Source organism: Mesoplodon densirostris, chromosome 1, assembly GCF_025265405.1.
Source record: "Mesoplodon densirostris isolate mMesDen1 chromosome 1, mMesDen1 primary haplotype, whole genome shotgun sequence".
NCBI classification, from domain to species: Eukaryota; Metazoa; Chordata; class Mammalia; order Artiodactyla; family Ziphiidae; genus Mesoplodon; species Mesoplodon densirostris.
This window is the reverse complement of record NC_082661.1, coordinates 18644386-18661405: the sequence shown is the minus strand read 5'-3', so window position 1 is coordinate 18661405 and position 17020 is coordinate 18644386. Positions and strand designations below refer to the sequence as shown.

The 17020-nt window shown below is 45.2% G+C and overlaps 1 protein-coding gene across 1 annotated transcript in view; it reads right to left on the bottom strand.

The window, feature by feature from the left end:
• LOC132487800 (guanylate cyclase 2G-like) overlaps positions 1-17020 on the bottom strand; it is a 36786-nt gene that overhangs the window by 18259 nt on the left and 1507 nt on the right. The window contains 11 exon segments of the mRNA XM_060095564.1: positions 495-599; positions 1187-1282; positions 1665-1802; positions 3877-4040; positions 4766-4863; positions 5952-6087; positions 9898-10042; positions 11570-11755; positions 14176-14285; positions 16380-16694; positions 16697-16712. Of these exon segments, the coding sequence (XP_059951547.1) occupies positions 495-599; positions 1187-1282; positions 1665-1802; positions 3877-4040; positions 4766-4863; positions 5952-6087; positions 9898-10042; positions 11570-11755; positions 14176-14285; positions 16380-16694; positions 16697-16712 (1509 nt within the window).

The window sequence follows — 17020 nt, the reverse complement described above, 5'->3', positions numbered from 1 at the left end:
AACCAGAAGCACAGTGATCTTCGCGGGTTCAGTGGGTTTGATTCTAATGCTTTGGATGATGTTGAGCAGAAATGATACAACCTGAGGCAGAGAACTCTAAATCTAGTAACCGGAACTCTTCTTGGAAGAAACAATAACCTGACTCAATATTGAGAAAGTTACGCAGTCTTGAGTTTTACGATACTTCCTTGTTCCTGACTTAAAGCTGGTGGTCACATACCACGGGAAAGATGGGCCCAGGAACACAATTCAGATGTAGATATGACATCTTAGGAGATGAAACCAAGCTCAGACAATTTCCCAGAACAAAGAGACCAGACACTTGGCAACTGCGCTGCTAATTTCATCCCCTGCAGGCAGCCCAGCAAGATAATTCAGGTCTTGAAATTAAACCAGAGAGGAGCTGTTCTTGGATGAAGGAGCAAAAGCATTGATAAGCTTCTTTATTAGCTGCCGCTAATCAAACCTGAGGTAAGATTTACTATTTTACTTACCTTAAGGCTTCCTCTTTTGCAATACTGGGTGACAATGCAGATGTTGGGTGATTCTGTGCAAATACCAAAGAAGGGAACAATGTTTTCATGCCTTAATTCATACATCTGAAAATAATAATGGTAATAATAGCTTATGATTATAATGTGTCTTCTGCCCTAGGGACAATGCTGTGTGCTTTACACACTTTCAGCTATTTTTCACAAAGCCCCTGTGAGATAAGAACTATGACTGCTCCCATTTTACAGATGAGGAAACTGATGCTCAAAAGATAAATTAATGTGTTAAAGATCATACAACTTAATAGTGGCAAAGCTGGGAGGTAAATCCAGGCAGTCTGCCTCCAGCAAATAAACCAGAGGAATGATCAAAGTCCCCCAAAGTAACGGGGATTAACTGAAGAAGGGGACCCCATGAACCTGACTCCCCTGCAAGGACCAGCTTCGAGGGAGACAGATACAGACACAAAAAATGAAGAGGCAGAATTAAGGCCAGGAAGAATTATAGGCAAAGAACAGGCTAGGAGAGCTCCCAGGATGCAGGTGCCTGGGTCAGGCATAAGGGTCTGAGGTCTAAAGTCTGGGCTCTTTTTGCCCATTGCCCTTTGGGGAGATGGCCACCTGCACCCCAGGTGGGAACAGGCAGCTGGCAGAGGCAAGGCAGAGGGCAGCAAGGCTTTGCCTCCTCCCAGGGCTAGGGGCCTCCCCAGCCGGATTTCCTGCAGCACAGACGGCTTCCTGACCCAGGCTTGCTCTTGGTCACCGACATCACAGATGGCCACATGGTTTCCCTGGAACCGGAGTCAAAGCGGAATGTTCTTAACCCAGGCTGATCCAGAAAAAGCTACGCTCAGAAAGAGCTAGGAAGGGGGGCAGGAAGACTGGCAAGAAACCCACCTACAGAAGGGATCACTGAGCTCCTCGCTGCTCATATCAGCCCTCGGGTGGCCCCGTGCTGTGTCCGGGAGCCGAGCTAGCTGCTCAACACAGGAGACCTCATTTAACAGGCAGCACAGCCCTGCAAGGCTGTGGAGGGCGTAGGGGGTGGGGGGTGATTAGCCCATTTCCAGATGGGATCCCTGAGGTTAGGGAACTAGTTCAAGGTCACACATCTGTAGGTAGTACAGCCAGAATTCGAACATCTGCATGCAGCCACTCTGCCCTCAGAATTACCCGGTAAAGCCCTACTGGGGCATAAAAGAGCTCTTTGCCCTGCTGGTTCTCAACAAAGGAGCTGAAGTCCCCAGAAATCGTCACACTAGATGAGTTACTGTTGTTCCCTCTCGACACAGGTGTGCCTCTCCGGGATGGCTGCGAAACAGGACACGATTCAGTTGCTCTCACTAGGATGACCAAGGACTGATGAGACTACGCCTTCTATAGATGAGGAAAATAAGCACCAAGGTTAATAGCAGTTAGTAAATGAGTGTCAGGACTCAAACCCTGATTTCTCTAACCCAAAGTGTGAGTGCTGAACTGCTACCCGCACCACTCTCGTGTCTGTGCCAACATCACAATGTCGTGGTGAAGACTCTGGGGTCAGGCTGTGCAAATTCAAGTGCTGGCTTTGACCCTTAACTAGATGTGTGACCTGATGACACAGTCATTTTCCTCAATGAGCATCTAAGGAGGTGAACTCTCTGTGTAACACCCCCCGTGCCTCCCCAGCACCTAGAGAATATATTTTAAACAGAGGAGCCCTGTTTTTCTAGAAGAGTCTTACTTGGAACCCTAATGTAGAAAACAATAGCTCAAAGCAGAGCTGCTGTAGTTGAAGAGGAAGAGGAAGGCTCAGAATTCCTCCCCACCATCTCTACCTCATTCTATCATTCACCCAAGGCCAGACCAGTGAGCCCCAGAATCCCCAGGGACATGAAAAATAATTTACAAATGAACCCCAATCTCCTGGTCATAGCATGTTGAAACCTCCTTGACTTGGTACCTGCCAAGTCACCTTTTTTTTTTGAAAGTCATAATTCATTTATTCAATGAATAGTATATGCAAAGATACCAATAAAAGGAAACATACTATAAACTACAATTTTGAAAATAAAGCCAATATAACAGGAACAAAATACACATAACATGAGAGGAATGTTTGATTGTTGACCCGTCATGCTTTCCTTACTTTTATAATGAACCTAAATGTCTTTAGAACAAAACTGTATACCTTGGTCTAACTTGAGTGCTTTCTAACAAGCAACAACATTCTAGAACACTTTTCTTTTGCTTTGAGATATTTAAGAGTCACATATTTGTTCAAAAACATAAATTCTGATTCAGTAGTTGATCTGCATATCTTGTTATTCTCTGAATATCATGAGTAACATGTATTCCTGAACAAGTTCTATATGAAATTCTAAAATTCTTGATCTTTGACGTAAAATTTATTTCAGTTGTGGGTTTTTAATCACTTGAGATGAAAGCAAAATTCACTCCCTCCCTCCACCTCCCTCCAGGAACAAAGAGCTCTTATTAAAGTATAGAAACTTGGGTCTATCTTTCTACTATAAACAATTCTCACTAACCTTTCTGGGAAGGCAGTAAGTACCCCAGAATAATCAATATATGCTTGCAAAGATTACATCAACAGCAAAAACAAAACAAAAGAGGAAAGAAAGAAAAGAGACTTCAAAACTTCAAGCTTAAGATATGCATAAAAGATAGTCATGGCTCTATTTTCTGGAATTATGTAACTGTTACATACTTATCAAATAATGTCATGCTTATTAAATGTGTGTCCAGCTTCACAGCCCTGAGAAGCCCTCAGCATACCCTGTGTTACTTCTCTCCTGGTCACCACTAGCAAACCCACTCTCCCCAGATGTCACCTCTTCTCTGAAGCCTTCATGATGCTGTGACATTCAATCCCTCTACCTGCAGGGTTTCTGCCTCAGCTTGTAGACACCTCCCAGAGCACTTACTTCCCTCGGAATGCATCCACTTGTGGCGTGCCTTGCACTCTGCTTGGCCTGCAGTAGACAGGCAATGCGTGTGTGTTGAGCAAATGAATTATATTATCTTAGTTATCAGTAGTTTAAAAGAGTTAATGTGGTTTTGAAAATAACTAAATGCTCCCCAGGAGACAGCTTTAATATTTGAGCAGGATGTATGGGTTCTTCTACCCACCAGGGAACAGGGCTGAAGGGAACTTTAGAAGCCATCTGATCATTTTTAAGTATTCAGAAACTGAGGCTCGGAAATGATGTTCCCAGCAAAAAAAGTGGTAGTTCTAGAACCAGAACTCAGGGCCTAAGACTCTCCATTAAGAGCTCACTTTATAAGTGAGTCAGCCTCCGCCCTCACAAGCTCCTAGATCAGGTCCCTTCCACGAATCACCAGAAGTGAGCAGGAAGGTGGATGTCTGGGCCAGGTGTGGCCTCACCTTGTTCTGGGACAGAATGGTGATGTCATCATAATTTATTTGCCGCCAAAGACCTTTATTTTGCCTCTGCAGTTTCCCCCTCTGTGTCCTTAAAATCAGACCTATGATGACAGCCCCCAGGTTGGTAATCAGGAGGGTTACGGTGAAAATCACAGCAGTCACACCTGGAGGGCATATTGTTACTCAGGCCCACCTAAGAGCAGAAGTGAGCACATCAGGGCCCCACCCCGACCCTGCCAAACAGATGGCTCAAAAGCTGCCCAGGCATGGGTCCAAGTTAGGGCACACAGCATCCACTCAGACCTGTCTTTTCCAGGAATCCTATTGGGCCCCAAGTGCGCGGTCTTCCCACACCCCTCTGGTTCCCACGGCAACTGCACTCACCTCCTCCTTAAATAGAAACTTCCCTTGTAGAGAAAAAAAGGATGACTTCCAAGACCATCACCACCTTTCATTCAACATTTACTATGTGCTTTCCTTACACTTGTTCTCAGTTATGATCCACCTCATTCCAGGCCTGGGCTCCTAACCACCAGGTAACACTCCCTTGTCCAGACTCTACCTCCATAGAAATGGAATTCCTGAGACTCAGATCTCAGGAGCCAGGTTTCCCCAGGGCAGAGGTTCTCAACAGGGGAGGCCATGACGTTGCCTCTCCAGGGGATATTTGACAATGTCTAGAGACGTTTGGGGCTGTTAGAGCTAAAGGGTGCTGCTGGCATCTAGTGGGTGGGGTGGAGGCCAGGGATGCTGCTAGGCTTCCTACAAAGGCACAGGACAGCCCCTTACACAAAAAGATGATCCCGTCCTAAACATTAATGCTGTTGCCACTGCTGAGAAGCCCTGTTGTAAAGAGTTCTTTCCTACTGCCTTCTCCAGGTGGCCACACTGATCTGCAAAAGCAGGCTCAGTTTCACAGAGCTCATTGGAAAATCCACAGCCACGTCCGTCTTCAGGAAGGGAACCGTGGAGAAATCCCCCATGGGTCTTAAAAAAAAAGAAGACAATTAAAGGTCAGTGCCAACTTGATTTATTCAACTTGTCTCTACCTCAGGTATAGCAGGGGCAACGGAAACACACATGTCATTTGCAAAAAGCAGGCCTTGGTCTCTTCATTCAAACATCTGCTGACCCATCCAGTTTTCCCACCTCACCAAGATTCTTCAAACCTAGCCTACAGGTAATATAATTCATGAGAGAGCAATATCTTTTTGCTAGGTAGAATAACTGACTCGATCTTTTGTTTTCAACCATGTCACTTCTGATTTAAAAGATGAAGTGTCAATTCTCCAACATTACTGGACTTTTCTCCCATGTTTGATACAGACAAATCTTGTTATAGAGCATCTTGACACTTCACAGACCAAAACATCACCCCTGCCTGGAGAATGCCTGTTCCTACAATACAGAGAGCCTAGCTGGCCATGGTTGTTTTATTTCTTGGGCCAACCCATTTGGGGACATTAAAATTCCAAAAGAGTAGGGGAGAGAAAAGTGTCAAATCAAATCTGAATTGTGGGTGATGGCAGTGGGGGCAAGTAGAAATTGAATTAAGTTTTATGTTCTCATGTAGTCGCTCATTGATTTATAGCTGAGAGAACAGAAACAGAGATTTCTTTCCCCCCAGGGATTTCTGGATACTGTGAACCCAGGACAGCATCCAGGTCCTGGTGTCCCCCTTGGCTGTCTGCATGAGTCAGTTTCACTGACTGTGAACCTGACCCTGTAGGAGGCGCTGTGCTCCATCATCGCCCAGGGCCAGGGCCTCTCCCTGAGACACTGGGGCTGTGGGACCTGCCCAGCTGGAGCATCAGAGGAGGCCCAGGCCCACATGGAGGTGCAGGTAGGGATGCCATGTTATAAGTGGAACCTGAAGTGGCTGAGCCACACCCACAGTCAAGGGCAAGACCACGTTGAAGGCCCAAAGTCGATCTTTATGAGTTCAGAGAGCAGCAGACAACTTGATTATAGGAGCTGGATCCCCAGCTGGCCTCCCAGCAGAACCACCGGCCCTTCCTCTCCTCCCAGGCCTCTTCCTGTAGCATGAGCTAAGCTTGGGAAAGGCCCTGCCATACCTGATGACGTCCTGATAGCTGTCATAATGGAGAAAAGGAAGAAAGAGGGACCCGTTTGGGGATTTCTGTAGGTCATAGACCCAGCAATCCATGCGTCTTTCTCCCTGGGAGTCCACAAACACGGGGCCGGTGATTCCTGGAAGGAGAGGCACTTGCACACAGTAAAGGGAACAGAGAGGGGCTTGGGGCTCAAAATGCCAGGCTGCCGAGCTGTATCAGAGGAATGCCCTCCCCAGCAGCTGCTGAAAGCCACCCGTGAGTCTTTTGCCCTTTCAGGAAATCTAAGATGCAGTCAAGAAGGAGAGTGGAAAAAACAGAAGATAGTTCAGAGGTGGTACCCTGGTGGGACTCAAGGGCCACTTGGTTCTGTTAGGCCTACGCTGGGGAGGACTATCCAGCATTAAAAAAAAAAAAAAAGTTAAGCAGTTTCCAACTAATTTCACATAAAACCCAAGATGTATGCTTCCCAAACAATCAGATATGACCAATGGAGGCCAAATGACATGGCAGCGGTTGGCTGGGGCTGGGGACACTGCCTCCTCCCAGACGCTGCCATCCTACTCCCCTCACGTTCTCCACGCTGCCAGACCCTGGGACACGAGTTTGCAAGCTTTGTTCTCAGCATGGCCCTTCCTTCCCGGTTTTGGTTTGTGCTCAGGCTTTGTGCTCAGACCTGGCCCAGGTGCATTCTTTGTTCTTGCTTAGGATGTGCCCTGCCCCCCCCCCACACACACAAAGGACACATCAGAGATCTCAGAGGAGTAAAGTACAGCAGTTCCACACCCCAAACTAGGACCCGAGGTCTGACCTAGGACTTATGATTTGTTCCCACTGGGGACAGGACACAGCATTAACATTCATAAGCTTCTGCTATGTGCCCAGCACTGAGGGCAGTAGTGATTTCACACATCTAGTCCCGGTTGACCCCACAGAGGAGGCACCATCATCCACTCCTAATAAGCAAGCAGGGCTTGGAGGCACAGACCCCTTGGAGTTTCCAGATCCAGGAAGACACAGGTCTGTTGGGACCCAAGTGCGTGGTCTTCCCACAGCCCTCGCTGCCTTGTTGTGCCCACTTGCTGGCATCCTGAATGTGGGGCTTGAGCACGGCTCCCTCCCAAGGTCTGCACAGAGAAAGGGCTGCAGCAAATGCAATAACCAGGGTTGAACCAGGAAATAAATAGATCTGACAGAGGGGATTAAACTGAGAGCAGGAAGACAGACTCCTCCCACTTCATCCCCCTTTTTGAAGCAAATGCTTCAGGGTCAGGAAGAAAAGAAGAAAGGGAAGCAAGTTAATATTTCCACTTAGAAAAGGTGTGGATGGGGTCATTGTGAACTGAATCTATGAATGCCCCAAAGAGCAGGACTTGGCCGTTCTTTTGAAAATTTAGGATGAAGTTTAAGTCTTAATTTATTAAGGGAATGAGAAGCCAAAGAAAAGATAAATAGCTGCCATTTAATGAGCACATACTACGTGCCAAGCACTTCATATATTGGATTAGCCAAATCGTTCATTTGGTTTTTTCCGTAAGATGACTCTAGTAGCACTTAGTTGTCTTTAACTTCATTCCAAACAGTTTTGTTAAATTGTATGTGACAGCTGTCATATCAGCGTTCATTTAGAAAAAGACATCAAAATTGGTGAATTTTTGTGTAGCCATTTGCATATTGAAGATGGAAAAAAAGCAACATTTTTGGCATATTACTCTTTATTATTTCAAGAAAGATAAAAACGCGACTGAAACATAAAAAAAGATTTGTGCAGTGTATGGAGAAGGAGCTGTGACTGATCGAACGTGTCAAAAGTGGTTTGTAAAGTTTTGTGCTGGAGGGACTTCCTTGGTGGCGCAGTGGCTAAGAATCCACCTGCCAATGCAGGGGACACGGGTTCGAGCCCTGGTCCGGGAAGATCCCACATGCCGTGGAGCAACTAAGCTCACACGCCACAACTACTGAGTCTGCGCCCTAGAGCCTGTGAGCCAAAACTACTGAGCCCATGAGCCACAACTACTGAAGTCCACGCGCCTAGAGCCCATGCTCCGCAACAAGAGAAGCCACCTCAATGAGAAGCCTGTGCACCGAAACAAAGAGTAGCCCCCGCTCTCCAAAACTAGAGAAAGCCTGCGTGCAGCAACGAAGACCCAACACAGTCCAAAATAAATAAATAAATACATTTATTTTAAAAAAAAAAAGTTTCGTGCTGGAGCTTTCACTCTGGACAATGGTCCACGGTCAGGTAGACCAGCTGAAGTTGATAGAGATCAAATCGAGACGTTAAATCAATGTTATACCACGTGGGAGATAGCCAACATACTCAGAATATCCCAATCAAGCACTGAAAATCATTTGCACCAGCTTGGTTATGTTAATCACTTTGATGTTTGGGTTCCACATAAGTTAAGCGAAAAAAACTTCTTGACCGTATTTCCGCATGCAGTTCTTTACTTAAACGTAATGAAAACGTTCCGTTTTTAAAACAAATTGTGACGGGTGATGAAAAGTGGATACTGTACAGTAATGTGGAATGGAAGAGATCGTGGGGCAAGTGAAATAAACCACCACCAGCCACACCAAAGCCTGGTCTTCATCCAAAGAAGGTGATGTTGTGTTTATGGTGGGATTGGAAGGGAGTCCATTATTATGAGCTCCTTCCGGAAAACCAAACGATTAATTCCAACAAGTACCACTCCCAATTAGACCAGCTGAAAGCAGCACTCTACGAAAAGCATCCAGAATTAGTCAACAGAAAACACATAATCTTCCATCAAGATAACACAAGACCACTTGTTTATTTGATGACCAGGCAAAAACTGTTACAGCTTGCCTGGCAAGTTCTGATTCATCTGCTGTATTCACCAGACACTGCACCTTCAGATTTCCATTTATTTCAGTCTTTACAAAATTCTCTTAATGGAAAAAATTTCAATTCCCTGGAAGACTGTAAGAGCACCTGGAACAGTTCTTTGCTCCAAAAGATTAAAAGTTTGGGGAAGATGGAACTATGAAGTTGCCTGAAAAATGGTAGGAGGTAGTGGATCAAAAGGATGAATATGTTGTTCAGTAAAGTTCTTGGTGAAAATGAAAAATGTGTCGTTTATTTTTACTTAAAAACCAAAGGCACATTTTGGCCAACCCAATATTTTAATTACTCCTTGGTGTTATACAGCAGTAAAGAACATGAGCCCTGAAGATAAAAACAGGCCTTATTTTGAATTCTGGCTCCACCATCTCGTAACTTTATGAGTATGTAACTCTTCTACCCTGGGGTTACTCACCTGGGTGGTATATTATGGATAGTAATAGCACTACCGCATCGGTGGTGTGAGGATCAAATGAAATAGTGCACAGCAGCTCTTGGCAGCCAGCTTGATATAAGGTAAGCCCTCAATAGATGCTGGTTATTATTATTAGATATGGCAGTATGTATTATCTCTGTCTCACAAAATAGAAAGCTGGAGTGGAGCAAGATGACAGCCATTGGCCAGCTCCCAGGGTGACTTCAAAACAGTTCACTTCCAAGCCTATCCTCACACCTGCAAGGAAAGTAAAATAGGATTGGCCCCATCTTTAGAGGCTGATGGTCATGATTCAGACAGGCACGCTTCAGAGAGGATGCAGGTTGTGGAGGGTCAAGGGAGTGATACCAGGAGGAGGGTCCCACCCTCTTGAGTTTTATTCTTGATGGGTTCAGTTTGAAAGGGGCTGTGGGAGAGACTTTTCAGGGGTGGGAAGGGACTCCAGAGGCCCCCCCCACAGCTGGTCTGGGCAGCCTTCTGGACAGAGCAGAAAGAGCAGATGGTGGCCACTGGGAGCTTTAACCTCAACAACACTTCCCAGAAGGCCGGAATCTCCATGAGAAAGCGGAATTCTGTAATCACATGCCCAACAAATCCAAGCCCCACGGACTCAACTGGCCTGAGTCCAGCTGAGTCAAGCCACTTACCCTGCAAAGCAGTCTGATTGGAGCCTTTCAGAGTGATGACGAACTGCCGCCCAGCCCAGAAATCCCTTCTGGCCGTTATCATCTCCTTCACGGTCTCAGCATACAGCAGGACTGCATCGTGAAAGTAAGCAGAGTAAGGGCTCACCTTGGATGAGGGAAGCAAAGGCAGGGTAGAAAAAGGCCCATGGTGGTACTGAACTCTCTTAGCTTTTACTTGTCTGTGAAGCTTTTGATTTCTCCATCAATAAAAATTAATTAATTTTTTAAAAGATTAAAAAAAAAATAAAGCCCATGGCCTGCTATGTCACAGTCTGGGCTCAGTTAGAAGCAAGCTTCCTCCATCCTCTTAACAGTGTAACATAGCACACGTTCTCCATTATTCCACAGAGAAAGGAGGACCCTCCACATATCCTGGCCTGTGCTGGTATACCTAGGTATCACAACTGCACTTTTCCTCTTTAGGCCTTGTTTTCTCAATTAGATTGTGTGATCTTTTGGGTTGTGAACAGCTTTTTAGGCCATAGGCAGGAGGGAATATGGTTTAATTGAAAGAGGGTGGATCTTGGAGTCAGGCTGGCCCTGGTACTTACTGTGAGACTTGGGGTAAGTTCCAGAACCTCTCTGAATCTCTCTGAATCTCAGTTCATTCATTTATAAAATGCAGATAAAGCCACTATTGTGGTGAGTATAAGGATAGTTAAATGAGGGAGAATAGGTATGGTATCTATTGTACTAACTGGCACATAGTAGGTCTTCAATACTTCACTTAGTCAACAAAAATGCATGTGCCTACTAGGTGCTAGGCACTGTTCTCCCCATAGAACCAGGTACAGAGCTGACAATTAGGAGATGACTCCCCAAATATTCATTGATCCACCATCTTTCCTTGTGTGTTGGGACCCACAATCGGCTGCCTCATTCCTAATGGAACACTTGTCATCAGTAGCTTCTCATCGCCTTCAGGCTCAGCTTGGCCCCGCTCTGGCAGGAGCTCCAGATCTAGCCAATGGTCTAGTTAATCAGACATTTTGCCTCATCATCCCACACATACTGGAACTACCACTGGCTGATAGTCTCTCTCCTGGCTGCCTTCTCAGAACATCTGCTTGCCTTGACCTGCCCTAACTCCACATCTCTGACTACTCCATTCTGGTTCCTGGTTGTGGCATCCTGCTGGGAAAGGAGACTGTCATGGTCTGAGTGCCCACTTGTATCTGTTCTGCTACTTCCATGTACTATGTCATTAGATACTCAAAACCACAGTCTGGAAGGCAGATGTCATTATCAGTCCCATTTTTGGGTGAAGAGACTGAGGTGTAGGGAGGTTAAACAATTCACCTCAAAGCCCCGTAGTTAGTAAATAGCAGAATTAGGATGGAAGCCCAGGACTCTGACTCCAAAGACCACCCGATCACTCATCTAATAACCTCTGTCCTCTGCGTGGACCTGGGGTGCAGATTTCACAAGATCTCATCGGGCCACTGTTTATTTGGGGCTGTGGAAGATGAAGAGTGTGCGTGTGTGTGCGTGTGTCTGTATGTCTCTGTCTGTGTCTGTGTTAGGAGCCTGGGGAGTGGAGGAAGAATGGGAATAAGAGGGAAAATGTAAAGGCCAAACACAGATATTCTCAAGGAAGGGAGGAGGGACGTGTGTAGGAAGACCCCCATCAGACCTGCTCCAGCATGTGGAGGGGGCCGTGGAAGGGCGGCCCCCGCAGCCTTCGGTGGACCAGCTCTCGGAAGCCTTCATCTCCAGGGCCATCTCGGGAGGAGCTGAGGGCTATGAGAAACACTGACTTGTAGACTGAGGGAAAGTGCATCACCTTCTGATTTGTCAATACCTCCTTCCAAAAACTGTCCTGAAAAATAATGAAATAAATGTAGCCATTCTGTAGGAAATACCCTAAGCAATAGTCAACATCAACTTTATTTATTTATTTATTTATTTATGGCTGCATTGGGTCTTCATTGCCGTGGGCCGGCTTTTTCTAGTTGCCGTGAGCTGGGGCTACTCTTTGTTGCTGTGCACGGGCTTCTCATTGCAGTAGCTTCTCTTGTTGCGGAGCACGGGCTCTAGGCCCACGGGCTTCAGTAGTTGTGGCGCGTGGGCTTAGTTGTTCTGCGGCATGTGGGATCTTCCTGGACCAGGGATCGAACCCGTGACCCCAGCAATGGCAGGCAGATTCTTAACCACTGCACCACTAGGGAAGTCCCCAACATCAAATGTGAATTTTTATTCTAATCCTTGGAAACACAATGGCTCTGGAAGACGTGCCATGTGAAATCTACATTTTCTAGTTGGCTTTGAAGCAGTTGGAAGGAAGCCAAAAAAATCAATCAATAAATAAGAAAAGATTACTTGGGGCATCGAGCAACTAATATGCAGAAAGCTTACCTTTTAACAAGGGGCGGCAAAAACTTGAAAAACTTACAATTGTCGATTCTCAAATTTCTGCTTGTGGCTTAAGTGGTTTGTTATTATCATTATTACCCACATTATTATTATTATTGTTATGAAAGTAACACCCACTCATTGTGTGTATATATGTGAAAGACGGTAAGATCTTCCCCAATTTCCCTACGGCTCCCTCTTGTCTCCTCTGAGAGGTATCCGAATGTTCTAGACGTGTACAGAGGTGTGTGTGAGCGCATGTGCATTTTACATAAATAGTATCATACTATAATGGTATTCTGCAACTTGATTTTTGTCAACTTCAGCCTATATTGGGAACACTTTTAGGGAATGGATTTATGCTATTCTTTTTTTAAAGCAGCATGAATTCACTTTCATGGACGTCGTGTGGTCTATTTTTAGTCCTATATTCTTTCTGCACTTCCAGCCAATTGGAATTTGATTATCAAGGTTTGGGGAGAACGTGACGAGGGGGTTGGCAGGGCTTCCCTGCTGATCCTGAGACTTGGTGCATCCTCTCCCCTTCTCGGCTGTCTGCAGGCAGAGGTGAGAGGACAAGTGAAGAGAAAGGGGTGGATGGCAATGAAAAGGGAAGGTAGGAGGAGGTTCTGGAAAGCTTGGCTTATGATTAGAATTCCAGCTGGCTGCCCAACGAAACCTGAGACACTTTTGGCAATCTGAAATACTTAATGATAAAAAGATAAAAGAAACCTGGAGCATTATTATGCATCTTCCTGTACTCCATTTCGCCCTATTTCAACTTCTTATGATCATATAAAACAAGCTCATTTTAGAAAGATAAAACTGCTGGAAAAATTACAGTGTGTTCATGGCTAAATATCAATACAAGGGGCTTTATTTTAGAAGCCTGTTGGTGTTGTGTGGTGGTTAAATGTACAGACACTGAGGCCAGCCTGCCTGGTTTGACTACTAGGTCTCCCTCATACTAGTCGTGTGGCCTTGGTTAAGTTATTTCACCTCTCAGGACCTCGGTTTTCTCATCTGTAAAATGGGGAAAATGAAAGTATCTCCCCTTAGGGTGGTGTGAGCTGAAGTGAGTGTTAGTTTATCAAGTGCTCACAGTGGGGCCTGGCACTCAGTACACACTCCACAAGGCAGAGCATTGGGGTCAAGGGCTCAGTCACAGAGTCCAAGAGACCAGCTTAGGAGGTCCAAGATCTTGGATAAGTTACCCTATTTCTCTAAGCCTCAATTTTTTCATCTACGAGTTGGAATGCTAATAATCTGTACCTTATAAGGCTGTTGGAAATATTGAATGCAATGATGCATGTAAACAATGCATGGGCTCTCTATCTGCCTCATGGGGCTGTTGGGAAAATCTAGTGCACTGATGCAGGTATAATGTATAACTCAGTACACATGGGAGGTACGTGGTACATGTCAGCCATCCCTATCGTTACCAAAAGAACCAAACCACCTACAGATTGCCTCATTAGACCAGAGTGTTGGTTTCTCCAGGCCATTTTGGGGGCTCAAACACAGGTGGCCAAGGAAGAAAAGAGAGTGAGAGCCACCGAGTTTGAGAGCCTTTGGGGAGGTCTCAGCCACCCGGGAGGAATGACGGTTTTTCCTCAGCTGGTGCTTGCTGATGTAGACTACAGTGGACCAGGCTCCAGAACCAGCAGCCTGGTTCAAGGCCTGTGTCCCCGTCCCAGGAACTGTGCAAACAAACTCTGGGTAGGTTCTTTCAATTCAGTCTCAGTCTCTTGATCTTAAGTTGAGGACACAAGAGTAGCTGCCTCCTAGGGTTGAGTATTCAGTGAGCTAATGCATCTGGTGCATAGCAAGTGCTGCATGCTTGTTACCTCTTCCTGCGGGAGCCGTTGACGGCTCATCAGCACCCACCTCCAGCTGCTGCAAAATGATAAAGACGAATTCTCCTGTGTGGAGTCCCAGGTTCTCTGCAGCCAGCAGGATATGTTTTGCATCTTCTGAGCTGCAGATTAAGATAAGAACTGTAAGAGAAGACAGTCAGCCAGTTGCACATGTGTACACACACACACACACACACACAGATACACACGTTTTAAAGTCTAGCCTAAAACCACTAGAAATGAGACATGAACTTTGTCTTTCCTTGAGCGTGCTTTAGGAAAGCCGGTAGCATACAAACTGGCAGCTTTCGTCTTGCGGAACTAAAGTCTTCGCTGCAGCTCTCTCCCAAAGCACAAATCAAAAAAGTTTGAGACCACTTCTGTGCTCTAGTTTCTTCGTTTAATTGACTCAGAGCAATAGATCTGGCTTGTGACTCATCATCAGGTAGGTTGCGATGACGGAGGACCTAGAAACAGGAGCATTTAGACTGTCTGAGATGGGATGGTGGCGGGGAAGGAGTAGGCCATGGTATTTTTCTTCCATCCAAACACATCAGCATGCTTTCTGAGGGAACAAAAATGAAATACTGATTTATGGTTATGTATTTATTTTTAAATTGGAGCATGCTATTTTTTTGCTTCAGAATTTTTCTTTTTAATTGAGGTATGATTGATTTACAATGTTGTGTTAGTTTCAGGTGTACAGCAAAGTGATTCAGATATAGTTATACATATATATATACATATATCTATATATATATACACACACACGTATATATATTCTTTTTCAGATTCTTTTCCCTTATAGGTTGTTAAAAATACTGAGTATAGTTCCCTGTGCTATACAATAGGTCCTTGTTGGTTATCTATTTTCATGATTTATTTATTTATTTTTAATAAATTTATTTATTTAATTTTGGCTGCACTGGGTCTTCGTTGCTGCTCTGGGGCTTTTCTCTAGTTGCGGCGAGCGAGGGCTACTCTTCGTTGTGGTGCGCAGTCTTCTCATTGCGGTGGCTTCTCTTGTTGCGGAGCAGGGGCTCTAGGTGCGCAGGCTTCAGTAGTTGTGGGACACTTGGGCTCAGTAGTTGTGGCTCACAGGCTCTAGAGCGCAGGCTCAGTAGTTGTGGCGCACAGGCTTAGTTGCTCCGTGGCATGTGGGATCTTCCTGGACCAGGGCTTGAACCTGTGTCGCCTACATTGGCAGGTGGGTTCTTAACTGCTGCGCCACCAGGGAAGTCCTTAGTGACTTATTTTTTAAATGAGATAAATTTTCATCTATTTACCTGAGCTCCAGCTAGTTGTCAGGCAATGTGCTAAGCATAGGATACAACAGTGAGCAAAAGAGAAGGTCCTTGTTCTCAGGGAGCTGACATTAAGACAGACAATATACAAGTGCAGAGATTAGAGAGATCGTTCAAGATTCTAATGAATGAAGGGGGAAAAGAATGCTGTGATACTAATGTGGGGAGGGGGAATCGCTCCATGTCAAGTAGTTGGGAAGGGCCCCTCAGAGGAGATGGGATGGGCTCTGGGCTGAGTCTGGAAGGATGAGAGCAAGCAACCTATAGAAAGAGCACTGGGTGGGATGAGGTGGGATTGCAGTGGAACTCCAGGCCAGGGATACCAAGTCCCAAAGTCCCAAAGCCAGAAGGAGCTTGGTTTACTGGAAGAAGAGAAAGAAGTCAGCTACTAATTCCTGCTAGAAAGTAGAGCCTTAGAGGCACCACAACAACAATATTCACAATGGCGTGTTGATCAGTTACTATGTCCAGCACTTTACAGGCATGATCTTATTTAATCCTCACCGTTCTATGAGGTAGGTAAGATGATTGTCTTTGTTTTACAGATAAGGTACCTGAGGCACAGAGAGGTTAAGCTACTTGCTCAAGATCACACAGCTAGAAAGTGTCAGAGGCGGGTTTCAAACCTAGGGATGTCTGTCTCCAGAGCCCATTCTCTGAACGAACACCCAAGTCCAAGACCCAGCCCACCTAGCAGGTGCTTCCAGAAATTACTCTGTACATCATAACACTATAGCATCGAGGATTTCACTCTAGATAAAAAAAAAGTTTTTGTTGGTTGGTAATGTTTTTATGTATCCTTAATTTTATACTCTGTTTTCATCTGCTTTTTACCCTCATAGAAAAATGAAAAATTCTTAGTTTTTTTTTCAATCATTTTTTTCTATTTGCCCCTCTAAACATAAGCAACAGAAGATTCTTTCCTACTTACCCCTGGAAATCAATGACAGGCTCCTAAGATTCTCTTGAAGGAAGGCTGGATTTTTGTTGGTGTATTTCATGCTGGCGGTGATGGTGAAATGGGATTTGAGTTCATTCCCTACAACCCTCCACAACTCATCCACTCCATCGCAGGAGGAAGTCCCAGAGTGACCTCCAAACACCCCAATGTGTTTCCAGCCCAGGTACTGGAGGCTTTTCTGGAGCACATCACCAACTCTGTGTATGCGTGGCACAAGTTTCACATAGGTGTCATACAAGAAGTTCTCCAGTTTTGCTGTTTGTCCAACAAAGTCAAACATGGGGAAGCCAGCAAACCAATAACCTTGAAAGTAACCAAAGGGATGTCTTTCCATAATTGAGTTTTGCTACAATCCAACCCCATTGTAAAATATCTGCATAAACTTTGGATTCAGTGAGTCTATGGGTCATACTTCCTCTCTCTTTTGGAATATTGATGATAAAGTCTTGGATCCAACTTAAGGATGCAAAACCTCAGAGCACAAGAGTAACAACAGCCAGCATTTATTTCGTGTTTACTATGTGCCAAGCACTCGTCTAAGAGCTTACATATATTATCTCAATTCTTACATTTTCTATCAGGTAGGTATTATCATCTCATCTTAGAGATGA